The sequence below is a fragment of the Corapipo altera genome, unplaced genomic scaffold (genome assembly GCF_003945725.1).
Source record: "Corapipo altera isolate COAL_440 unplaced genomic scaffold, ASM394572v1 61153, whole genome shotgun sequence".
NCBI lineage: Eukaryota > Metazoa > Chordata > Aves > Passeriformes > Pipridae > Corapipo > Corapipo altera.
Window position 1 is genome coordinate 900,839 of NW_020884958.1, and position 26,323 is coordinate 927,161.

Genomic DNA, 26,323 nt, shown 5'->3' on the forward strand with positions numbered 1-26,323 from the left:
GACTGGTATCATCCTGTAGCTTTAAAAAAAAAAAAGCTCTGGATCTTTTGGTTCTGAACCTCTTCTCCAAAATACTTCCTGTCTCAATGACCGGGTATCATAATGTGTCTTCATCGAGGACATAAGAATGCTTTTAAATACCTATACATTGTTACATTTTCTGTAATTTGTGACAAACAGGAGCCAATCTCAATATACATGATTTTTAAATGAATTACTCATGGGAAATAGGAAAATCTTATATTAGGGGAAAAAAAAAAAATCACAGTCTGCTCTTACTGTTTCTTCATATCAGGCCTGCAGATACTTTTAATATTCTTCTGAATTCATGCTGCTGTGATATTTTAACAGGCTAAGCCAGCAAATCAGTATTATTTCAAAATGTATGTCTGACATCACAAGTTCTAACAGGAAGCCTAGTAATAATAAAATACATCATTAAATAAGTTGTATTAGGAGAGCTAATAAAATGGTATTTGCTATATTCTTCATAGAAAAATAACATCTGCAACAAAACTAATATTTGAGTCCATAATAAAATTATTAAATACAGTATTAGAAAAGTACATGGTTACAGCTTTTGATTTCTTTTTCTTTTTTTTTTAAATAGGTAACAGTTCAGTTTTCTGACATTTGTCTGGATTCCCAGTAGGTTCCTAACACTTTAGCCTCACACCTTTGCACTATCAGTACCCAGGCCCTAAACAGCAGAAGGTAGCAAACCCAGTTTAATCCAATGCTCACAAGCTTCTGTGAGTAGTAGCTACACAGAAAAAAACCAACATTCAGCAATAGAAATGTTTAACAGACACTACTAGGCAACATTGTTTAGGCTACTTGTTGAGCCACTCAATCCATTTTCACTTTTCTGAAGGGTTTTCACAGCACTTGGCACCTGCAATCCAGTACTCACTGTGAGACCTCCACACCAGATCTAAGGGGAAGAAGAAAAATCTACATTATGGACTACATACATCTCTCTCCTCCCATCCCACAAGCCCCACACAATGGAACTAACAACAAAGTTATCCTGCAGCTCTACATCTTCTCTCTTGCTCTTGTCACAGCATTCTGTAAAGCATTCTAATCAAAGACAAGCTAATTTTTAAGTCCACAAAGTCTAAGATGCTTCACATACTATGCTTTATGACTGTAAGTTTATAACTAAGGCTAAGATTTTATACAAAAAGACTTGCTCCTAATAGGAAAATTCCTTTGAAGGCCAATGAGCCAGCAGCAAGTACTTCAAATGACAATGAAAAGCAACAACATCACTATGCTCCAGTGCCTGAAAGCAGTGCTTATTTCTTCCATGTCATGCTAAAACTATGTCAATGTAAACACAGTACAAATAAATCTGTTTTATTTTCTAAAATAATGTTTTGTTTATAATATTATATATTTTCTAATATATTGTTTATTACTTTACTAATATATTATTCATAATATTATATACATATATGTATTCATAATATAATATTTACAAAATTATATAGTTATAAAATATTATGTTTTGTTTATAATATATTATTTTGTGTTACTTAGGAACTGACTTAGAGTCAGTCTTAGCAATGCTAGAGGGAAGGCAAACACATTCTAACATTTCTGAAGCTAAACTTGTCCCTGTGTACATGCAAAGTTCTACTGGAGTGCTACTATAAGCACCACATGAAATCAAACAGAAATTTAAAAATTACTAGTCAGCCAAAACCAGTGCTTCCAGTTTCCTTCTTGACAAAGCAATTAAGTCTTTGGTAAACTGAATTCAGTGATACAAGCTGAACAAAATTTTATAGATACTGACCATGAAGCCTGGTAGTAACGGTTGGGTAAATTTAGTCCTGAAGGTGTGTAACAGCGCCTTTGAGTTTGCATTGTAAAATGAGAGCTGACCTAAGAGAAAGAAAACAAGTTGGCATACAGTTTAAACATTAGCATTTAAACACGCTTAGATGCTGTTGCTGTCTAACTTTTACAAAAAAATGATTCATTCACAGGGAAAGGTTTCCAGAACATGCTAAGTACAGTCCACAAAACAGAAAAGTTCACAATTAGTAGCTCTGTCACACAGATGAACTCAAGTAATTTGACATTACAAGAATTAGAATACTAACAGCTCTGGGCCTGTGTTTTCATAATAGACTGTCATTATTGAAGTAATGCACTGCTTCAGCCCTGTACTGCTCCAACTCCACACAGACAGTCAAGTTTTTACCTCCATCCCCTAAGACTGTAATTTACCTCCATCAAAGTCACAGTATACTCCTATTCTGTCAGGAACAGGTATATCAAGAGTCTTTGCTTTATTATTATGTTTTGCTGAGAATGTGGTTTGCAGCCAGTTGTTGATATGGATGCACCAGCTTGAATTAGTCTTTCCCAGCTGGTCAAATTTCCCTGGGTTTCTGTATGTGACTCCCACGCTGTAGGATTTGCAGTCCTTCTGGGCTCTCACTTCCCAGTAATGCTGTCCACTCTCAACAGCAGTGTCTCCTACCAAAGAAATACATTTAATTGCTGTAATTGAGTGTACCTTACAACGCTGTCTTCCTAACAGGCACCAGTGATGTCTACTCTGTTTTACTTTAAAGCGAAGGCATTAAAAAAATCTGAACTATAACGATTAAAAAAAAGTACAATAGAATATAAATATAAAATACTAATGAGACTGTATTTATAATTCAAATAATACATATTTAACATCAATTTACATTGAACAGCAGTGAATGTCAGTCATTAAAAGCTTTGTAATAAAGAGTTTCAACAGACCTGAAGACACTGCAGCACAAAATTCTGGTGTTTTATGGGCAAATGCGGCAGGACAACATTAATTACACAGCCTTGAACTGCCACAAAGTTTCCCTCAAATTCTTGCTTCATCTGCCCTTTCCACAGCATCACAACCCTAACAGAGCAAACAGGTCCACCTTACCCAGCACTGTGTAGGATTCACCAGCAAAGCGATCCCTGCTGCCCCTGGCCGAGGCTCTTGGGCTGTTGGTGGCTCTCTTCGGAGATGCTGCATTGCTTCTAAAAAGAGATGAAGTACTCAAGATTTGGACACAGCTACAGAATGGCACATGTAAGTGTTCCCGAGTCAGTACGAGACAGGCAAAGCTACTGAAAGGACACGCTAGTTAAGCCGCTTAGTAGCTCTTAACAGCTCACATGCACAAGGACTGGGAGGGAAGAGGTGACAGACAGAAAAATAATACAAGATGTTGTAACAAACAAGTTCAAAGGCAGCTGAGAACAGACACAGGAGTGGGGGGAAAAAACACACATGTGGCACATAGTTTGAATGAAACATACTTTGTGCTGGAGAATATTCTAACAAGCAATCAGTTGTGTAAGAGAATAATTTTAACCTAATGAGGTTTTCAAACTTTTTTTTAACCTCTGTTAGACTCTCAAAAATAATTCTCAGCAATTTAACCATTAAACCAAGTGAAGGCTATCTGCAATATTCCTCAGTAGCCAGAAAATCACATCTGATTACTATTTTAAAGGCAATCAGTAGCAAAGAATTTTAATTTCTCAGAAATAGCTACACAGTTTTGAGGTTAATTTCGTTGACAAAAAAACCCCAAGTAAGTACAAAATCAGTCTCTGAAATACCCTTGATAAGTAATTCTCAATTTTTCATCTCCTGTAGTGTACAATACATTAGCCTCAGAAGAGTTACCACACACAAGAGTTTTCTCTCCAACTTATCCTTCAGCTAATATTTGGTAAAGCTATTTGCTATTTTAATGTCCACTAATACAGCTTGTTTCCTTTCCACTTCATTCAATGTTAATTTCAAGTTTTCTGGAGTTATTTTCAAATAGCATTTCAGAAAGGATTAGAAAGGGTCCCTTTTTGCTTAATACCATCATTAAAATAAGGCCACATGGGAATCAAAAACAGAGCGATATTAAGCTGTCATACATAAGTATACTAAAATCTAGTTCATGACCAGGTTTGTTCTATTCCAGTTACAGAATTCTACAAGAAATCACTTGTGATGATGAAAAAGTTTTTCATCACCATTCAGCACATAAATTTGACATCAGTGATTGGAAGACAGCTATGTTTGTAAACTGCAGACAAGAGTTACATGAAGGGGGTAAGTGTAATATTGTGTAGGTGCACCACATCAAGTACTTTTAAATTTGTAAAAATGGGAGATACTGCAGTTTACTTACCAAATAAAAAGTTAACAAGTGACAGCATGGGGGGGGGGGGGGAAAAAGCAAAGCCAAGAATTAAAGGATAATTTCAGGAGGAACCATCACTCTTTGCAGATTGCATCCTTCTTCAGGTGCATCAGGCATCTTCCACTCACACTTCCAACAAATGCTGCCCAAAATTTTCTATTAGATCCAGTATATGAGTTATGCAGAAAGCAATGTGGCCATTTAGAGAATCACCATAAGAAAAAAACACAGGTACTTTGCTAGTATTTTCTCAAGGTTAGGAAAGCATTAAAAGGTTCTCAATATCATTTATTTTGCTCAAATCTGTAAACGGCCATTGCATGTGCTTTGTCCTATCAAAATCTAATAGCCTTTAAGAATTGAGAAAATGACATTAAATATTTGACATAAAAGCTTCAAAAAACAGGTTTTCAGGTTCTTTTTCCTCACAGTGCTTAAGTTTCCCTTCCAATAGGAAAAGGCAGCAAATTTCATAGCAGTTTGGTGCCCTCTTTCTGATACAGCACAGTCTTTAACAGCCAGTAACTGACACATTTCTTCCACTGTTCAGTGGCCAAATATTCTTATCTCATGGTTTTAGGATTGTTGAGGATCCGTTTCAGCACACAAAACATACTCTTAGCAATATGTATCCTCTTTTGGAGAAGAAAGGTCAAGGAGAGAGATCAGAAATCATCCAGAGGCTTTTTTTCTAGTGTAATAAGTTACAGATAATTAAGCATTTTGTTGCCATTGTGTGTTTCCAACCCTTAAAAATTGTGCATTAAAACAATTATAGTGCAATTTTTTCCCCACCTACTATGGAGCCAGCTCCAAAAATTTTCCTTCTAATGTAGACATTCCACAGATGCTCTTAACAGGGAACAAAAGCCTCCTACCAGAATAAAGCTCATCTAAATCTCCTGCTAGAAAAGGTAGGTCTAAGTTGTAAAGTTGAACATGTGACCATGTCCTTCTACCAAAGCAAAGGCAAGAACTAGGGAAGTGCTTTACAAGGAGAGGCCAAAGTACCAGATTCCCAGAGCTGGGCAAGTAGGAACACCTCCAAGACACTTTTAAAATTTAGTTTAGCAGAAACTGATACACTTTGTGTAGTGGAACTATTGACACTGCACAACTTCAAGAGCTTGTTTTGCCTACACAAGCTTTTTTTATTGCTGATCTCAAGTCAAAGGTAGATCTGCCTGATAGATAAACACAGGGGAATAACACTTACAAGACAGGTATGTCTTTTGTCCCCTCAATTCTAAACCACCGAAAAAAAGTGAGAGCAAAAACAGGAGAAGTAATCTCTCAAAAAGGAGTTTTATTAGAACAAAAGAAAAAATTTTACCCTAAAAAAACCACAACTGCACAAGGAATAGGAAAATATTTTACCTAACTTTAAATTTCAAAAAAGATACTCTCTCATTTGAACAATTGGTCCTGCAATTAGAATTGCTATGCAGCCTTTTACATGTCATCAGGCTAAATTTCATCTTTTTTTTTAGCCTGTAAAAACATCTATTTCTTACCCTCTGATGTCTAGTAAAAGCTACAGAACAAGTTCAGATGGAAAGAGGTTTTCAGATTCAAAAATAAGAACCAAAAAAAATATTTTAAAGTTCTCTGAAAGGAGATCTTTACTACATTTGTAAAAAACCATAGTGAGTCATCCTGTAAGCAAGCCTCAATATGTCTGTAAATAACAGGGATCTTTGTATCAACATGAAAATACATAATGCTCTTCCAACTATTGCAATTTAGGTTTCATACACACTAGGATGCATCCTTCCAGAAAGGCTCTCTTCCAGTCACTGGAAAATGTATAATAAACATATCTCTACAAATCCAAATTAAACTTTCAAATAACTTCTAAAAGCATATGTCCTGTTACTAATAAAGGCTATTAGATTTGTTTCTCATGACATCAAGCAAAGGAAAGTAGCATAGAACCCCAACAAAACTAGGTGCTAGATCCTAGGAATAAGACGTATATTATCACCTTCTATTGCTCTTCAGCAGAGGATTCTGGCCACTGTCGACAGAAATAAGTAGGCATTAAAGAACTGTTCAATTACTACAGTAAATTATCCCCATATTTTAAATGCCAATTAAGGGACTGGGGCACAGTCAAAAGACAACTGGGTTTGCTCAGCATGAGGAAGACAAAAGCTAACTGCTGTCTTTAACGATGTAACAGGAACAGAGATGATCAAGCCAGGCTTTCCTCAGAGGGGTGCACATTGAGAGGCACTTGGTACTCATTGCACCACAGGAAATTCCAGTCAGGTATCAGGATATTCCTGCCCTCCCATGAAGGTGGCCTGGAATAGAGGGCCAGCGAGTTAACACATTCATCCACACATCCTTCATCCTTGGATATATTAAAGGCTCAGCCAAGAGCAAACTGATCTAATAATGTTCTTCTAACAGTATTTATTCAGTGATTCAGAATAGCACACATATAACAATCTACCACGAACTCGGCCACTTTCACAAGAGTTATGTTTCATTATCCATTTCCATTTTTTATTGGTACCTTTCCATCACTAAGGAGGGTTTGAGATAACAAACACTTCAGGGTGGATGTGCCCTGAAGGAAGCTGCAATCCACAAACCTTTCATCATATTTTCTCTCCCACTGTCCAGCTGAAGAGGAGAAGCAATAGAGCAGGGGGGTGGGCACCTGGTGGCTAGCCAGGGTCAATCCACCAGATCTACAACTTACTTCAGAACCTTGAATGATAAGCCCAATAAATGTATTTTTAAAATATTATTTAAAACTGTGACACAATTCTAGCCTCCACATCTGTGTGACAGAAGGGGAAAAAAAAAAAATTTCTTCTGGAGAGAGATTTCTGAATGAAAATTCCTCTCATGTCCTGCTGTCCTCAAGTGCTTTAATTCCCCTCTGCCCTCCAATTGCCAGAGGAAGTATCCCAGACATTTACGAAACAGAGGTCTTACCTATTTTTATTTTCCTTCCCTTTTATTTTTTCTTGACCTTTGCCTCCAGTGGGATCCCATTCAACAAAGGTGTCTTCAACTTTCAAGTTCAGGTGAGATGAAGTACTGTCCAAACTGAACAAAAATGCTGGTCAAGATAAAATAGAAAACAGTGAAATGGCATAACGCTCTCTCCCAGCAGTGACTATTCATAGAAAATTATATAAGGAGCAGGAAAAATGCAGCACAGCATTATTAGATGTAACAGAAAAATCAGCTTTTCAGTCTGACACTTGTAACCAAGGTACGGAGCCCTTCAAATAAAGCCCATCAACCCACTTTCAGTACACAGGTTACAAAGTAAGTATTATCATCTCTAAAATGCTTCAGAGTCAGGAAGTAAATTCAGCTAGTCCTTGCTGCTGCTGTTTACAGCCTACTCAAGATTCTTATAATTATGAATTTCTTAAAAAGGAAGGTTTATTTTCCATGCTCGGCAGCACTGATTCTCCAACAAGGTGTTTATGATTTACAAGGACTTCAAACTGGGGGAATACTCAATAGACAGAGTAGCACATCCAGGTAGACAATGCCGAACTGTGAAGTCAGCTGCAGATACAAGAACAGCAGAGGATTCATGGAGCAGGAAGAGATTTGGTATTTGTGGCAGCCAAGCCCTTCATGCAAGAAAACAAAACTAATACAACAGGTGAAATTCCCTAAAGATATTTACAGACTGTTCTGTAACTGTCCTAATACCAACATATATTGATTCTGAAAAAAAGTATACTTTGGATTTTTAAGAGTTTAGAGTTCAACAGTACACAAATGTAAAGAACAGTCAAATAATCACATGGATGAGGAAGCTGGTTTTCTATGGGTGGATTAATAAAGAAAGTGAACTAAGTGTTCACCCATAAATAATGCAAATAATATAGGAAGTCTTGTAACTGCCCAAACAATCAAAACCAGAATTACTTTTCTGTTACTGGAGTAGGGAATGTAAGTGGCTATTAAGTGGATACTATGTGTCTGACAATTACTGTTTTTAAGAGTATTAAAGTAATTTTAGGAAAGTTATCAGAATGCCCATTAGCTCATTCAAACTGCATATAGCTTTGTTCTTATGAAATAGCTTCCACAAGTAATAGAATTTACATATAAATTTATATAGTTGATACCAGTCATTTTGCCCTTTACATCACAGACCTGGCTGTAACTCAAGCCACAGGATCACTATCTCCACCTAAGAGTTAAGTCTTGTGTTCTCTCACAAAACATCACTTCCAGGATTTTTTTCTGCTAGTTTATTTAAAAGATGATGTTAGGAAGCCATCCTAACAGTCCTCACACCAACCAATTTTGAACATAATGACTGTAAACCTTCAGCAAATTTGAAGTTGTTTATATTTTTAATATTGACAGTGGTTAGAATCTACAGTTCCAAAGTAAAAAACAAACAAACAAACAAAAAAACCCAACCCAACCCTTTCCAGCCCCTTCTAGTTACAAAAAGCTGTATCTGTCACTAATAACCAGATAACTACACCAACTGTTTAGATGCCCCAAGAGTCATTCATCCACAACATTCATCTTTCTCTTGCTGTATGCTGGCATGATGTAGGAGCACATGGCACTGTCAATCCACAGTTCAAAGCAGCCAATGTCAAGCTCTGCTGGAGAAAGTTGACATTATTATGCCATTTTTCAAGGCCTGAATGCTGAAAGCACAGCTTTGTGCCAATATGCTTCTTAATCCTTTACAGAGATGGTTGTTTTCTCTGTTACTTAGGATGTGCTTCAGCAGTGCTTGTTCAGAAGCAAATTCAACATACAGGTTCATAAAGAAGGCAGAAAAGTTTAAGTACAGGTTTTTCACTACAGCTAAGGTTATTCTTTCAAATTTTACCTTTGGTTTCCAGAGTTACAGGATCAGAGTATTCCCCTGCTACAGCTTTGTTGCAAGCTTGTACTCTAAGATTCATGTATTTTGTATCAAATTTCAGACCTAAAAAGCAAACGTTTAGAAACCTGGAATTACATTGGTTACTGACAACTTTTACAAGACTAAGGCCTATTCCATGCAGCTGTCTTGCATTTACCTCAATCTGCAAAAAACATGCTTAAATATCAGCACAAACTTTAATTAACACATGATTTTTTACAAAACCTCAAAGTCAAAATAAAAGACAGAGCTATTACTGTACAAAGCACCCAAGACTAATGTGATATAACGGAAGGTTCATTACATGCAGAAAAAGGGGTATTTTGCAAAACTTCCAAGCATCAAAAGTTATATTGATATTCTGGTGTTTGGAGTATAAAAGACTTTTACCTGATAACGTGTATTGAGTGGCTTTGATGTAGTTGATCACTTCCCAATGCTGTTCACCTTTTAGTCGAGGGAGCCCATCAAAGTTGGTTTTCCTGTACTCCAGTACAAAGTGATCAATTCTGGGGTCTTCTTCAGGCATCCTCCATGATACTGTTATGCAGTTATCAGCAACCATACATGCTGCTACATCTATCTCTGGAGCTTTAGGGACTGCACAAGCACACAGGTCAGTTTAAAGATGACAATGGGTATTACTTTGTTCTCCTTGGATTTACAGAATCCGGAAGTTGCCCCTGGCCTAGTAACACTCCTTCCTTTACAGGATCTGTTTCATTAGCAAAGCATCATCAAAGACTAGGCTTATTACTTATTTCTTCTATTTAACATACATTTTACTAAATGAGAAGTACACATGACCTCTAGAGTGAGCATCTGCATCAAATCTTCCAGATGTTTGCTTTGTCTGTTAGTTAGGCTGACTCCCTTCTAGAAGCAGCAAGAAGGACTTGCTAGAGTAGAGTGGACTTACAATTATGAATCTACATTTAGAATAAATACTGCACAGGGAGAACATTAAAAAGCAAACTTCTGTTTCTGAGTCTCTGGAAGGTAAGTACATCTGCAGCCCCCACACAGCATCACTTATATTTCCTATAAATCACTACAGTGATACATAGTATCACTATGTCTATAGTGATACATAGTATTTCCCACTAACCACTCCACAGTCACCTAGTTTTCTTTCCTTTTCACCCCTTGTCTTGAAAGAAGGGAAAACAATTCCAAAGATCTACTAAAGGTTGAAGTTTTCTTTATATACAACAGAAGTCTATTTCTAGGAAATCAAGGAGCACTTCAGTCTGTGGAAAATATTTTGCAAAAGAAGGCATTTACATACTTTAGCTGGAGGAAGTAATAAAGACTTCTTACTGTTTGCATTTTTTGGAGAAAGATTCTGTAAAAAATCTTTTCCTTTGTTTCAGCATTGATAAAAGCTCAAAATACACATGAGAGTGGCCTGCAAGTCAATGTATCAAGCAGGAGCATCAAAAAAGGATAATCCTGATGCATCTGTGGAACTGATAAGACCTGCAGACTCTTTTTGGTCAAAAATCATCTTTTCATACCCCTCAGGCCCTTAACTGTGCTTTCTACAGAGGTCTCAGTGACCAAGTCCTAATTACATATACATTTGGCTTTATGCAGTCTTCTGCATAACTATTTCTTGAACAGACTGTTATCCACGATTCCCCTCCACAGTGACTGATGACAATCAACTTCACATTATTTATGGTTCAGTCCTTTAGAGATGTGTAATTTTACACTCTAGATACAGACATCTCCTAGAGCTACAGCAGGTCTACTAGAAGCAGAAGGTCTAACTGGCTTTATGAACACTACCTTCACACTTTCTCTTCATGATCTCTTCAAATATTTCAAAGGCAGCACTGCTGAAATGCACCCTTTTACCCTCCCTGCAGTTTAAGCCAAGCGGGAATTACACTGAAGCTGGTGTTATAGGTTTAAAATGCCTGAGAACAAATGAGCAGCACAGAAGAGACTGAAAGCACAAAATATTCAAGTCTGCACTGGGACAAATACATTTCTTCACAGAGGTTTGTGCAGTGCTGTGCTTTGGATTTGTGATGAAAACAGTTTTGATAACACAGGGGTTTTAGTTAAGTAGCATCAAGTCCTCTTCTGCTTCTCATACCACCCTGTCAGTGAGGGAGCTGAAGGAGCACAGCCAGGACAGCTGACCCCACCTGACCCAAGGGATATTCCAGGCCATATGACATCACACTCAGTACATAAACTGGGGGGGGGGGATGTTCAGAGTGATGGCATCTTGTCCTCCCAAGTCCCCATGATGGAGATAAGTTCACCTACACACACAGCTTTTGCTTTACCTGTTTGCTTTTGCTGTTTTTATCTCAACCCCCAATTTTGCCTCACTTTTACCCTTCTTATTGTCTTTCCCATTTCACCACGGCAGGGGAGAGTGAGCAAGCAGCTCTGTGGTGTTTAGCTGCCTGCTGGGGTTAAACTACAACACAGGCTCAAGTGTTAATTCCATGCATTTGCCATCAAAGTCATCCAGCAATAATTTGAAATTAATTCAATATGTTGCCTTAATAGGCAAAAAAAATAAATTAAGATTAGGACAAGCAATTCAGCTCCTATACCTTTAAGTTTAGCTACTTACTCCCATTATTTTTGTCATAAGATACCAGATAAAGAGTCTTACATGTGCTTGGGGTGACACCAAGCCTTCAGCATAATTCTCTGGCAAGCAGTGTTCAAACTACCACACCACCAAACCCATTTTCCGCTGCCTAGACTAGAACATTAGTATTTCCTGATGTATGAAAGCCTGTCAATGCTCAGTGCAAATTTGTCTGTAACAGTTTAAGCTGTATTTGGTGTCTGAGTAGTTTGAAAGCAATTTGAAACAGAAAAGAAGATTTATAACCAGAAAGTCAATTTTCCTATTTAAAAAAATCAAAGGCCCAAAACAATTTAAATTCCTATGTATTTAACAAGGAAAATCCATGTATAAGAAAGGTTATACTAAATAATACCTTTATCTAGACACAAGACTTTGTTCATACTTGCTGTTAGATCTTTACACTCTCATTCCTATTAAACAGGTACACTGTGATCAGCTTACCTACCCTGCTCCCTTAGCTATGGAATACAGAGCAATGATTGACACCCAGAGTCTAAGACTAGAAGGTGAATTTCTGCCTGGACTCTGGTAGCTGACCACCAGGAATAACACTGGCCATTTACTACACCTGCTACCACATACTGTATCTGCAACATCCAAGACAAACGGGCAGAGATGTAAACTGATGCTGCCAAGTCCTTAACAGATTTGGATCAGTGACCCAGAGATGGAATAATCTGCAGCCCTGCCAGCATATTCCTGTCAATATATTCTTGGTAACAGTCAAGGGCAAAGTGTTCTAAATAGGGAAGCAATATGAATAAAAAGACATTAAAGATATATACTGGTCTAATGCATCTAAGTCTACTGTCAGGAATAGATGCATCAATACACATTTTGTATTATGGTAATCATAATCACAGCACTAGTAGACTATCTCTTTCCTATATTTCAAACCATTTCACCACTCTTGAAAGTGACATTAGTCTACATTTCCATCTATAACACTACTGCAGAGGAGCAGGGCTTTGGAGTGTCACTGAGCATCAAGAGAAACTTCAGGTAACTTCGCAAAGTACAGAGAACTGACAACTCAGAAAAAAACATGGTCTGGAAGACTCATTCTCACTTCTAAGGTCAATGTTATTTTCCAAAATCCTGTCATATGTAGAAACTAACAAAAAGCCAGAAAACTGTTATCCTTGAGGTATTCAAATTAACATGCAATGAGTAAGAATGAGTTTAGGTACTTTGAAAAAGGGTGCAAGAGGTACAGTTTTCTTTCGTTTGGTTGGTTTGAAGATAGTAAGTTGTTTCATGTAATAACAAATTAAACCCAGTGCATACAGTTTTTACCTGGCAAAAACTTCACAGCCTGAAGCATGCGCTTTTCCAGAGTGAAGTCCACCATCAAATGAGCCATACTGTCACTGACTTTTGGTTTCAGGGAGAGGCGGAATGCTGAAGCCACTGTGACACTGAAGTCAAGAAAGAAGCATTACCAAAATGTATCTTACATTGTTTAAGCCGTTTTTCAAAACTGCAATCGGATAACCTGTAACATTAATATCAAACTACTGATCAAAGAGAAGAACATTTTTCTAACAGATAACTGTTTACCATTTAGCACACTCAAAAATAAACTGTCTCAGAATAATAGTGCAAGCTACCAGTTGTTCTACATTACTAGGCAAATAAATACTAGAGGCAACTAGAGAAGAGCTTAAACCTTTTTACTACTGAAAAGCTTGGATAAGAGACAAAACGAAATCCATATCACTTGACATAAAATCAGTAAGTGTGAAAAATCTAAAGCACCACAGACTTGGGATCATGTTTAGGCATTTCTAAACAGCAGTGAACAAGCTGACTATGTTGCTTTCATATCTATATCTGATTGTATCCGGATATGAGAAATGTTAAGCTGCATTTTGGAACATGCATGTATTAGACCTGTTTTACGAGATACACTGAAGAACTCTCTGAAATTCAACAAAGGCAAGTGCAAGGTCCCGCACCTTGACAGGAATAATGCCAGGCATCAGGATAGGTTGGGGGTTGACCTGCTGGGAAGCAGGTCTGTGGAGAAGGCCCTGGGGGTCCTGGTGGACAACAAGCTGTCCCTTAGCCAGCAGTGAGCCCCAGGGGCCAAGGCGGCCAGTGGCATCTGGCAGTGAATCAGGAAGAGCACTGCTAGCAGGTCAGGGACGTGATCCTGCCCCTCTACTCAGCCCTGTAAGTAATATCAGGAGTGCTGTATCCAGTTCCGAGCAGCTCAAGACAGACATAGAGCTCCTGGAGCGGGTCCAGCGGAGGCTACAAAGATAATTAGGGGACCAGAGCATCTCTCCAACACGGAAAGGCTGAAGGAGCTGGGCCTGTTCAGTCTCAAGAAGAGATACAGAGGTAACCTCATCCATGTCTGTCAGTGTCTGCAGGGAGGGGTCAGAGGGTGGACCAGGCTCTGCTCAGGGGTGCCCAGCAATGGGACAAGAGGAATGGGCAGACCTGATGCACAGGAAGTTCCACCTGAACATGAGGAAGAACTTCTTAGCTGTGCAGTGACCAACCACTGGAACAGATCGCCCAGAGAGGGTGTGGAGTCTCCCTTACTGGGGATATTCCAGAACTGTATGGGCACAATCCTGTGTCATGTGCTCTGGGATGGCACTGCTGGAGCAGGGAGGTGGGACCAGATGACCCACTGTGGTCACTCCCTCCACGATCCATCCTGTGATCCTGTGCTCCCATTTCCACTTCTGAAATCTTAGCTCAGTACTTGCTCTGAATACTCCCAAGATAATTCTGTACTCCAACTACACTACTAAAAATAAGGACAAGTTTCTAGAATAGTTCTCTGACTCTGAAGACATCAGGCCATGCAGAAGAATTTGAATAACACTGATTCCGACAGCACACAGGTCCCAAATTCTGCTTAAAAAAAAAAATAATTCTTAACTATAAAGTATTATACACACCACAAAAGTCAACTGTAAATACCTGAATTTATTCTACACCTACAGATGTGCGCCACCTTTAGAATACCCAGTTCATATCACTCCCTGTGAGGTACCATGTACTTCACCAAATAATAGTGAAAAACAAAAAATCTGGTAGTGAGGAAGGGGGAGGAAATATCAAGTTTATTATTAAATATATATACATATATGTCAGGAGTGACAAGCTCTACAATTTTGGGACACAAGACTGATCTGAATATCATACAAGACAAGTCAATTGATTTCCCAAGACAGGGTTCATGTTCTGAAATTCTGTATGGGCTGCTTGGCACATTCCACTGCTCAGCCAGATGGGTAGAGTAAATCTCTCCTTAAGGAAAAATAATCCTCTGATTAGCAGTAGAACATCAGGGAGCAGTCGGCTTCAGACAGCTTTTTAACTTCTGTTTAGACACCAGTCTTAGGGAACCACAAAGGATGAGGTGATACAGCATTTCAAGAAAACAGAAATTACAACTGATAAAAAGTATTAAGATTCCCATCACTGCCACTATCCACTTTCCCTTTGATTTGATAAGGACCCTAAATCTTTACCCTTGGAAATACAAAGTTTTATTTCTCTAGCAATTACTCATTTTATATAGCACTTAAGAGAATTTAGTCCATAAGACCCTTTCTTGAAAAACCTGTAAATTGAAAGACAAACTATTTGGTCCATAAGAGCAACATATGCTGAAAGCACTCTGTCAGCTGCCTTTCAAAGTATTATGCACATCATAGTAAGCTTTTTGAACCAGAAGGTAAGGCTCTTGGAATATAGTTAACAAAAATGGCCTTAGCATTTATTTTGAAACAGTAAAGCTTTGCTTTTTAAACAATAGCTTGAAAACGCAGCTCAAAGAAAAGCTACCAGAAATAATAATTTTACTGTCATTAGTCAGACCGATGTCACCAGAAATATTTTAACGGCTACAAGACTTCTGACATTCAGAAGGAAAATTAGCTAGCAAAAGTCCTTAAGCACTTTAAAAAATAGACAAAGAACAATATTTTCTCACAACTTAAAGGGACAGAGTCAGCTTGAAACATCATTAAATTTCAGCCATCAGGTATTAATAAGTTTATTATTAAAAATAATTTATATACATATACATATATATAACAGACATAATCATAATACCAGTAGCTGATACAGAGCTCTATTCCCTTCATTAAAGCCTTCTATTAATTTAAAGATATGAAAAGCCAGGAAAAATACTACACGAGCAGCACAGAAGTTTTTAGTTCTCTCTCAAAAGTTGTGGTAGCTAACACCTAGGGAAGAGTCAACAAATTTGACTTAAGCTGACTATGGCCCTTTCAAAATAAATGTGTTTTCAAGGATAAGATTAATTCAAAAGACAGAAAAGTGATAGATTTTGTACTGTACCTATCTTTGATCTGTCTGGCAGCCTTGATGCATGTCAGGAAGAAGAGAGAGAGAAAGCAGTTAGTATTTCCATGCAAGTATCCATGGCAGTAACATGCAAGAAGGCTGAGAACCATCTCTGCTGCATTATTCAAATTTGAAGATCAAAATGAGCTTAACATTTTTATCAAAATAGATTGTCCCATTAAGCACGTTAATAGCATGGGTTAGCATGGCAACAGCATCTCACCTGAGAAAAAAAGACTGATTTAAACAACCACACCAAACCAATTCCAAATTGCTCAACTTCCTGGGTGTGACTTTGTCTTTTTAACTAAACTGATGAAGAGAAATCTACTCTCCATCACATTTTAAAGTAGGTACAGGACAAAGTCAGCAACATTTAGCTACCATGGTATTTTCTGTGAAGCTATGAAGTGCTTATTAGTGGCATGTGACCACACATGGCTTGTTTGGCTACACATCATAGAGATGTATGCTCTGATAAACAAGAAAAACTAGGACTTGCTCTAACTTTTACTATGAAAGTTATTAAACTCTTCCAACAATACTTCCTAAACATTGTCTCTGTGTGTCACTATTAAAAAATGACAGAACATAGTTCTTCCCAGCACTTAAATGATACCCCTCAAGCAGATGCAGAAGTGGTAATGACATATTTCAAACATAAAGACTAACTGGCATTTAGAAAGACAAAAATTCCTGTCCTTCACGAAGAGGAGCTACAAACGTAAAACAAACATTATTGCTGAAGTAGTGATGGTCTAGTCGTGTCTGTTATCCATGACTGAAGTTAACGTTGCTACTTGATGCAGTTGCCATGCAGCTGAACTGGTTTTCCTTCCAAAGAGGAGACAAGAAACATCAAGTAGCTTTCCAGTTTGAAGTCGAAAGTGGAGAACTTCCCAATTTTTTAGTAATTACAAGTCATATTCAATTGAAAAAAAAAAACAAACATGTTGTCCCTGCTACAAAACCAATTGTATATTTCAAAAGTGGGAAGCAGGAAAAAAAACACGTGTTTAGAAATAATTTAATTAAAGAGGTAGTTTTATTTTACCTCAAAACAAAGTTATTGTAGAAGCTACGGGCTGATTCTCCTATATGACAGCTCTAGATAAACAGAGCTACTTCACAACACTCCTAGAGTATCCAAAGAAAATCTGTGCCAATAGAAGAGCATGGGCTGGAGCTTCCCCTTCAGGAACACTTGCTGTTCTTACCAATAGAGTAATAAAATTGTCTGCCTAATAGACAAGGCAATATTACCTTAAAATGCCATATCCAAATGCACAAGTGCTAGTTAGTGTAATACCAGTATTATACCCTAGATAGTAAGAGGTCATTGAATTGGATTTTGGTATCTTAAGCTTCAGATACCAAATCTGAAAAGACTTTCCCCCCAGCAAACACTCAAATAGCTTTCCTTAGTCTATTTGATTGGAAAAGAGCATTAGAGATATCTGAAACAAAACACCTTACAATAAAGTCTACGCTACACTCTGCATAGAGCTGACTTTATTTTTTTACACATCACTGTGACAAGACAGAAAGGACAACTCCAACTGAAGTCCTAAGAAAAATGCTCAGCTTAAGGAATTGTTGCTCTTCAAGCCACGTAAATCAAAGCTTATACCCAGAAAGCAGGACAGCACACAAACATGCTGCCAAAAGCTAAAACTGACACAGTAAGACAGCTTTCCTCCTCACTCTTTTAACAAGATTTGTGTCCTTGTTCCCACTAAAATGCAGGAAGGAAAAAAGTAATTTGGCCTTGGATTTGGCGCAGCTGATCCCAGTACTACCACAAGGGTTACTGTAGCAAGCACTAGTGTACTGATTAAGTGTATGTGGGGAACTGCTTCGTTAACTTACAAGCATATTCTTCCAGTTAGATACACGTTACCTGATTTAAACATCTGCTGTGATAAAGAAAAATTATCTGTATTGGTATCACAATGCAAGGCCCAAATCCAGGCTCTTGTCTACACAAACGTGTTAGAAGTTTTTGGGGAATATACAGAATTCAGTTTCAAACTAAGTTCTGAACTGAATCTAGTTTTGCAAGATCATTCAGCACAGCTGCAGAGTTCAAGATCCACAGTTTGCATTAAGTTCTGCAAAACAAACATCTTGTCACCTACAGATAGAATCCAGAGACTGTCTGCAAGCGTCATGGATCAGCACTGGGAATGGACAGGTCACTTCGAGTGACTTCGAGTCCTAGCCATCACACATTTTCCAAGTCTTTACTCAGCTTTAGAGAGATTTATTTCACCTTCATTTCCTGAGTTCATCAGTGCAAGTTTGCTTAACAATGGCAGTTGTTCAGGAGAAGGCATTGCTTTCCTTCCCTGCTCACTCTGAATAACAAGAAAACCCCTTATTTTGTTAGACATTGCATAAAAATTCAAGACTGTAGTACTTGACACTTGGTTTCTTTAACAGAGCAATAACTGTATTTTTATATGCCTCTCAGCCTGGGGGTTCTTTCTGTGTGTTTGTAGTGGCTGGTCAGCTGTCAGCAGGGTCCTAACGTGTGTGAACGAGGAGGCTGACTGCTGGCCTCGCTGTACTGGCGGTCACCGTAGTGACTCCCAGGGGCCATATGTGTACAGAATGTTTTATAAGTACCTGGATACCCTGTTAGTAGCCTGGGGTTGTCTGTGTTTTGAGTGCCTCTCTGGAGACACACTATCCATAACCTGCTGATGCTTTTGAGAACGCACGCAGGATCACTCTTGAGGAGAAAAGACAACGCAGAAAGATTTGTGCCTTGCAGAATATACCACCTAAGGAGTTTTTCTGCTGTGCCTGCCAGACGTGCCTGTCTCGTATTGGCCTTTTCAGCCACCAGTATGCTTGTAACAAATGTGGGTAGAGCTTTCCCAAATCTTCGTTTGCAAAGCCTGGCCATGATGATGCCTCTCTATCCTTACTGTCAGTACAGCTGGTAAGTTTACGGGGTCCAGGAGAGTAATGCAAAGGATATTTCAAATGGAGATGGATACCAATATCCGCCTTACACCCATCTGCTCAATGTTTTCTACCTCTAAGAGTTTCGCAGGGTTCTTTATATCCAGAGACTGCACAGCAATTTCCAGCAGCTCTTCAGAATTCTCCAAGGCATGACTACACTGGCTAAGCTGATCCTGAAGCAAAAACAGAGAGAACAATTTGATGTATTCACATTTTAAAAAGTGGCTTATGAAGTACCAGTACTAGAAAGTACATGGCTTTATTATGCATTTATAACAACTTATTACCTTATATAATCAAGGTGATTACCTCTGACACAGCACGCAACCAAAACTTCACTGTGCTTCACAAGTGCACAGTGACACATGCCACATCCTACAACTCCAAAGGGGAAAAAGCTGGATAGGTGGTGAAGTCTCATTTAAAAGCCAGATTTAATTTCAAGGTCTGTTTCTCCCCCCCCTCAAAAAATAAGGATTTCAGAAGTAAAGACATAAACACTTATATTCTTGTGCATTACAATTTCTATTTACAGAACTGCATACTACTGATCTATGAACGACAGTGTTTAATGTAGCAGTAGCTTTGAAAAAGGCAATGACTTTATCCCCAACCAGCTCCAGAACTGTCACAAGACAATCCTGAAAATCAATATTGCTATATGACAGATGGGAGTAGCAGAGGAAGGGGAACAGAGGAAGTTCACAAATGTAGTTATATAGTTACCTGCAGAGCTTGAATTTTACGAGCCTCTTCTTGCTGGATAGTGTTGGCCATACTCCCCTTCATCTCATGCAATACAGAATACAGACCATCAAATTCTTCATCCAGCTCACTGATTGCATTGGAAGAGTTTACCTAAGAAGAGAATTGAAAATGCTGTTTATACTAGAAACAATGAAAACTAGCCTTTTAGACTGAAACTCACATGATTTGCCCACACATGTTTTGCCATGACCACTAGATACCTTGTGACTGCCCCTCAACTTATCAAAAGGGAAAAAGTATTACAAACGACGGACAAATCCTAAGTAGACTCTACAGGGGGACTCTGGACGCTGACACCCATGAAAATTCCACGATACTCAAACTTGCACAGAGCCAGCATACCTGGCAGCTTTGTTCCATACCAAAAAAAAAGTCTTGATTTCCCTCCTACAATTATACATGGCTTGCTAGATGTTTGGAAGGAGGCAGTTATCCAGTTCCATGTAAAGTAATTTCACTTCATACTAAAAGCTGCACTCAAGACATCAATTTAAAGATTTGCTGGACAATTTCCATATCTGCAGTTAACTTCTCTCAGCTTTAGCATGAAACAACTTATAGCTGATTGACAGACTAAAAGAACCTAAATCTCATCCTCATTTAGATGCTTTAACAGCCAGGCCTAACTTTCAGCTTAAGCCCAACAATTTGCAACTACCAAAAAGTGAAAGAGCAAATAATATTCTCTCAAGTACCAGGATGGGCTCATTTTTCAGCTTGCCAAATAGAGTAGAAGTCTAAAAAACAGAGTACCTTCATCGAACAGGAGTTAGAGATCTTGCATCAGAATCCAAATTCTCTCTTCCACACAAATGAAGTTCTACAATAGCTTTTCTCATGAGATGTAAAACCATCATGCCTTTTATCTAGCGACAGACTTCCGACATGCAGTATTTTGAACTTGATTCTTACAGCCTACCCCTTAGACGCTATCCAGTTTGGGACTAACAAAACTGGAAAGGTGCTCCCCTCTCAGCTACAAGCTATGAGCCTCAATATATATGTACCTGAACATTTGATATTGTATGGTTCAGCATGTCGATGAAGTTGTGAATTTCATCATTTTTGTTCACTAGAGTACTGACAATCCTCTGCAGAGTCTCCTAGAATTACAAAAACAAGTGAGAGAAGTTGTAAAATCACCTCGTGATTTTTTTGGTCATCACCACTTCACCATACATGAAAACTCATCATACACATCCCAGGTATGGCAAACTGAGCTTGCGTTCTGATGGGATCAGGAAATGCATTTTGTTAGAAAAGGGAAAGGATACCACAGGTCTAAGAAGTATTCCACCAAACTGAAGATCTCCAGGTGTTAGTTTGAGGGAAATCAATAATACTCCACTGTTCCACATGTTTTGCTAAGCAAGTCACCTACACCAGAACACCTCTGGCGCACACAACTTCTCCAGATGAGGAAGGCAGTGCTTGAGCAACAAAACAGAGAACTAATAAAGAAAATTTAAAAAGCTGGTAAAAGGTAACATAGAAGAAAAACTAGCATTTCCCAGTGTTGAAAGAAACAAGTGTTAAATAACTAAGCTGACAGTTTATTCTATATACAGAAATAAACCTGTAACAGTGATCTGTACACTTATTCTACAAGTGGCAAAATAGTTTGGTTGAATAGCCTTATATTCCAATTAAAAGTGACCTCCAAGAGGAAAGCTTTCTGAGAGTGTAGAAAGAGAATCAGGTTATTTCAGTGATGTACTAATCTAGATGTTCAAAAAGCAGTAGATTCAGCTTAAAAAGCAAATACAAGCAAGCAAAACTATCAGGTACACCAAAATGTATTCTAAATTAATTTATACTACCAAGTCTAATTTTGTTGAGTTGCCAGTCACATATTCTAAGAATTTGACAAAAAACACATAAGTGTGTGGTACTTAAGTCAAGTAAAGCTCAAAGCATATCACCATATGTAAGTAAAAATAAAGGACAAGGTGAGGAAGCAACTAAGAATTTTCTGTAACTTTACTTCAGGCTGGTTGATAAGAAGTTTCAGAAGCAAACTGAACTCTAATATGCTAAATTTGGCTCTTTAAAAAAGAAAGTAATCCCTGTCCTTATAATTAATAAATTATTAATCAGTCGGACTCAGAGTTTCAATAGCTCAGCCTAACACTCTTACTTGACAACATTTAAGAACTCAAGGCATGGAGAAATAATAAGCATGCTTTAAAAGCAGCCAGACCACCAAAGAGATGTTGCAGAAGTTCCTTCCACAAGCAATTCCTTAATAACCATGTACTGTTTGGATCACATTTGTCTGCTGGAAAGCAAGAAGAATATTTTATCCTCTCACAACATCCACAGTGAACCTCAACACTACATCCAGTACAAGGAACTTCTCCCCTACTACTAAGCCATGCTCATTCCTCTTTCTTCTGATCTCTTCCTCAGCAGTTTACAACAAATCTGCAATGAGGTATTTACTGGTACCCCAGCCCACTGCCTGTTTTCTGGTGTCATGCTCACAAAGTTAAACCACTGACAGAGGAATCTGAAATTTTAGTGCTTTTAGCACAGGTGTTGATGGTGTTATGTGCAGAGGTAACAGACCAGCTGGCTGTGGCTGAAGCCAGGACTCTCAGAACAGAAACAAGACCTTGGCTTCTCTCAGAAACAAGAGTACAGCAAGTCTTGACCACTTCATTACTGAACTTTTTTGTTGTCTGGTGAAAACTGAGCAAGGCTAAAGGCAGTTTTGTGTACATTAGAATGGCAGACAAATCACCATTGTCCAACCAGCTGCTTCTGCATTCACCACTGACCAGAGGCAATTGTTTTCACATGCCAGATAGCCTGGGGATAAGCTTTAGATCCTATGAGCAGAACTGTCAATTTGGATGAACACAGAAACTCACAATCCTCTTTCAGCAAGGATCTTAGGGCTTATTCAGTTGAAACACATGGGGAAAAAAAGTCTTCTTGTATATAGTGCTGAACAATGTTGTTGGGTTTTAAAGCCACACTATGATTAAAGAAGAAGATCTATATGTGAGGGTAATTTAAAAAGCATTCAGACACACAAAAAAATAGCAACAACTGGAAGGCAGCTGTCCACCTCTAGAAGCATAGAGGCCCCTAATAAAAGTTAAATAGTAAACTTTGACAAATTAAACAATTATAGCAGTTCTGTTTAAGAAGGAGCTATCAACTTGCTCAAGATCATATTGAAGGCTTATAACCTGTCTGCATACAGAACAGTTTCTGTAGCAGTCTTGGGCCTAGGACAAAATTGTGAGACATTTTAACCTTCACGTCCATATCAAATTTCAAAGAGGACATGCTTACTTAGCCTCCATTAATTTAATTTTCTGCACTTGTTAACACATTGAAGCTGCCAAAGTTTGAAGGAGAACTTCATACAGTGCAGGTGACAGCAAATTTAAATACTGTTAGAGAAAGTATTGTAAAATGTGAGATCCAATGCAATTTTGCTACTGTATTCAGAACCTCTGAGCAGCACTGAAATTCAAATATGACTCCATTCAGAAACAATCACTTAGGGCACCCAAAACAGCTGCAGCCCTCATTTACTTCTCTTCCAAAGAGACTAATCTCACATAGAGCAGGCAAAGGCAGACAGACTCAAATTCACATAGTTCCTACCAGAAGTACACTTATTGCCATTTCACATCCATCTCAGCTTCCAAAGCATGTGTTCAGAGACATTAGTTGCTTAGCATAAATAAGTTTTAAGGAGAATGAGTTACACAAAGATGCAATACTGTGTGATCTGGCATTTTGCTTCCTTAGCTTTACTTGCTTAGCATGAGCAGCTGGATTTGCTGACCACAAACTGTGAACTCACACCAAGATCTGTTGTCAGCTGGAAGAGAGTTAATTTCCTCAGTAATCTTCCTAGTAGCAGGCATAGTGCTGGGTTTTGGCTTTAGGATGTGAAGCATACTGATAAAACACTGATGTTCTGGTTCTCTTTAAGTAACATTCACCACAAGTCTGGGGCTTTTTTAGCTTCCCATGCTCTGCCAGCGAGCAGGTGCACTGGAAGCACAAACCAGAAGACTAGGAAGATACAGTTATCAGCAGAAACTGTAACTCAACAAGGTAAGAACAGTGAAGAGCTTGCCTGTGTGGATACAGAGAAAGAATCCCGAGACGTGTCAGAGGACTCCAGACCAAAAATCAGCACCAGACCACAAGCACAAGAGCATGTGCAAAGTCATCAGGGTATAACTGTGAGGAGATTCCTTTGTTTTGGGTCTCAGCTTAAGCTGACCTGCTGCTGTACCACTCTCTTAAGGGATTTATTTTGATAAATCTGACACCTGACGACTTTATTATGAGGCTAAGCCTGAAGAAGCTGCAACTCCTTGAATGGTGTGAGAATGTTCAAGCAAGAGCTTCTCCTCTAACACACAGCCTGGCAGTGCACAAACACTTAAGTGAAGTATCAAACATCCTTAATTTGTAAGTTTCAAGCCATCAATAGCGCTAAGTCACTCTGACCCCACCCACAAACCAGTTTCTAAGCTGAGGAAAGCACAGTCCTCACAGAGACAGTAACAGAAGCCCTTTTGCATCAACAGACTGAGAGCCAAAAGGCTGAGTCACAACTTTTTTCAGGTGAGCATCATTTTTAGAAAGCCCCAAATCTTGGCCAGTGATTTCCCCAAGGAGGGTGATAGCAAGTAAAGGAAGAAGGGAATTGTAGGGTAGCAGCCACCGGGAAAAGAAATGCCACAAAACGCTTTTATTCATTAATTCCCTTCAACTCTAGATTGCATCAGTGGCAAACAGAAGGGCTTATGTACGCACCATAATCACTTATGACAGGGATACACAGGGTGAAAGGGCTCCGCACCGCTGCCGCACCTTACAGAACCACAGGAATTGCTGGGGTTGGAAGGGACCTCTGGAGATCATCCAGCCCAATTCCCCCTGCAGGTGACACAGGAGTGAGTCCTGGTGGGTCCGGGATATCTCCAGAGAGGGGGAGACATTCCTTGTCTGCAGATATTCCTTGCTCCCGCAACACAGGCGGGGAGCGAGCAGACTCGAGGAAGCCTCTCTGGATGCGCATCCCCCGGACTCCTCCCTTGCGCCGCTGTCCTCCCGTACAACTCCCTCTTCCACCACCCCTCCCCAGGCAGCCAGGCCGAGCGTCGAGAAACGCCAACACCGCCGAGAAAACGCTCCGCCGACACCCCTCCAGCCCCTCCTTCCCCCCCACCGCCTTGGCGCTGCCCACCCGGCCCGGCCCCGCGAGGACTCACGCGTTCCTCGTCCATGGCGGCGGGAGCGACGCGGGCGGGGATGCGAGACGGAGGGATACAGGGATGCGCTCCCCCCCCACTCCGGGATAAGCGGCCGCGCGACCCCGCCCCGCCCGCACAGGGCATGCGCGCGCCTGCGCGCCCTCCGCCGCTCCCGGGTCCTCGGGTTCGAGTCCCGTCCCCGGACGGGCTGGGGCGTGCGGGGTTGAGGAGGAGCGTCCCGGCCCAAGAACCCGAGGTTGGAGTGTCTGTCAGGCGTACTGGGCCTGCTTAGTGTCATTAATGCATATAAATATCTCCAAGGCAGGTGCCAAGAGGATGGTCTCAGCATCTTTTCAGTGGTCAGGAAGCAGTGGCCATAAACTGAAATACAAAAAGTTCCTCGTCACCATGAGGAAGAACTTCTTTCCGCTGAGGGTGGCAGAGCACTGGAACAGGCTGCCCAGGGAGATTGTGGAGTCTCCCTCTCTGGAGACATTCCAAACCCACCTGGACGTGTTCTTGTATCTCCTGCTCCCGGTGACCCTGCCTTGGCAGCGGGGTTGGGCTAGGTGATCTCCAGAGGTCCCTGTTTATCCGCAGATTTTGTTTACCAACAAAATACTAAAATCCAAAGGGACTTGTTGTGTTTTGTCCTGGGAGAGAAGTTGGCAGCAGAGTCAGAAATAGTGGCTGTGGTCACCCAGGCTGCCAATAACACCAGCCTCAGAAAGGGGCACATTTGGCTCTGAAACCCTCTGCGGTGTGTTGGGGTGAGTGTTTAAATTGATTTCTGCAGCTGTGGGCCCACTTCTTAATTCCAGATCTGGACTATGTGGAAAGATTCAACCTCACATCTTCCTATATGCTTTCTCATTTCTAAACTGCAAATGCAGGGAAAGGGTCGCCATCAAGACATTATTTCACAGTTTTATGGGTTCCTTCAGCACTCTTGTGAACACAAGTCCAGAGGAGGCCACCAGGATATTTAGAGGGATGAAGCATATCTCATACTAAGAAAGGCTGAGAAAATTGGGATTGTTGAGCCTGGAGAGGAGAGAACTTTGGTGTGACCTAATTGCAACCTTCCAGTACCTGAAGGGAGCCTACAGGAAAGTTGGAGAGGGACTTTTGATGAGGCCATATAGTGACAGGACAAGGGGGAATGGATTCAAATTAAAGGAGAGAAGGTTTAGATTAGTTATTAGGAGGAAGCTCTTCCCTGTGAGGGTGGTGAGGCCTTTGCACAGGTTGCCCAGAGAATCTGTGGCTGCCCCATCCCTGGAAAGTGTCCAAGGCCAGGTTGGACAGGACTTGGAGGAACCTG

At 39.7% G+C, this 26,323-nt stretch overlaps 1 protein-coding gene across 3 annotated transcripts; it reads right to left on the reverse strand.

The window, feature by feature from the left end:
- Positions 1-578: 578 nt before the first annotated feature.
- On the reverse strand, positions 579-25,119 carry FSD1L (fibronectin type III and SPRY domain containing 1 like). 3 transcript variants are annotated; one of them, XM_027663805.1, is made up of 14 exons: positions 25,018-25,119; positions 20,776-20,871; positions 19,727-19,858; positions 19,072-19,173; positions 16,022-16,044; positions 12,989-13,110; positions 9,463-9,672; positions 9,037-9,135; positions 7,149-7,275; positions 6,184-6,216; positions 2,933-3,030; positions 2,242-2,493; positions 1,805-1,893; positions 579-934 (listed from the first exon to the last, which is right to left on the reverse strand). In XM_027663805.1, the coding sequence occupies exons 1-14, from the start codon at positions 25,030-25,032 to the stop codon at positions 815-817; spliced, it is 1,518 nt and encodes a 505-aa protein (XP_027519606.1). In that variant the 5' UTR covers positions 25,033-25,119; the 3' UTR covers positions 579-814. The 3 variants fall into 3 exon arrangements, with proteins under 3 accessions (XP_027519606.1, XP_027519608.1, XP_027519607.1); XM_027663807.1 differs by lacking the exon at positions 6,184-6,216 and having other exon boundaries at positions 2,933-3,027; XM_027663806.1 differs by lacking the exon at positions 6,184-6,216.
- Between the last annotated feature and the right edge of the window lie 1,204 nt (positions 25,120-26,323).

What these genes read in the sequence shown, in the direction of transcription:
- FSD1L (XM_027663805.1), bottom strand. An exon ending in ACCCTGCGAAACTCTTAGAG is followed by an intron (nt 16,045 to 19,071) that starts GTAGAAAACATT and finishes ACATGCATCAAG; the next exon opens with GCTGCCAGACAGATCAAAGA. An exon ending in CGTTACTACCAGGCTTCATG is followed by an intron (nt 935 to 1,804) that starts GTCAGTATCTAT and finishes TCTTCCCCTTAG; the next exon opens with ATCTGGTGTGGAGGTCTCAC.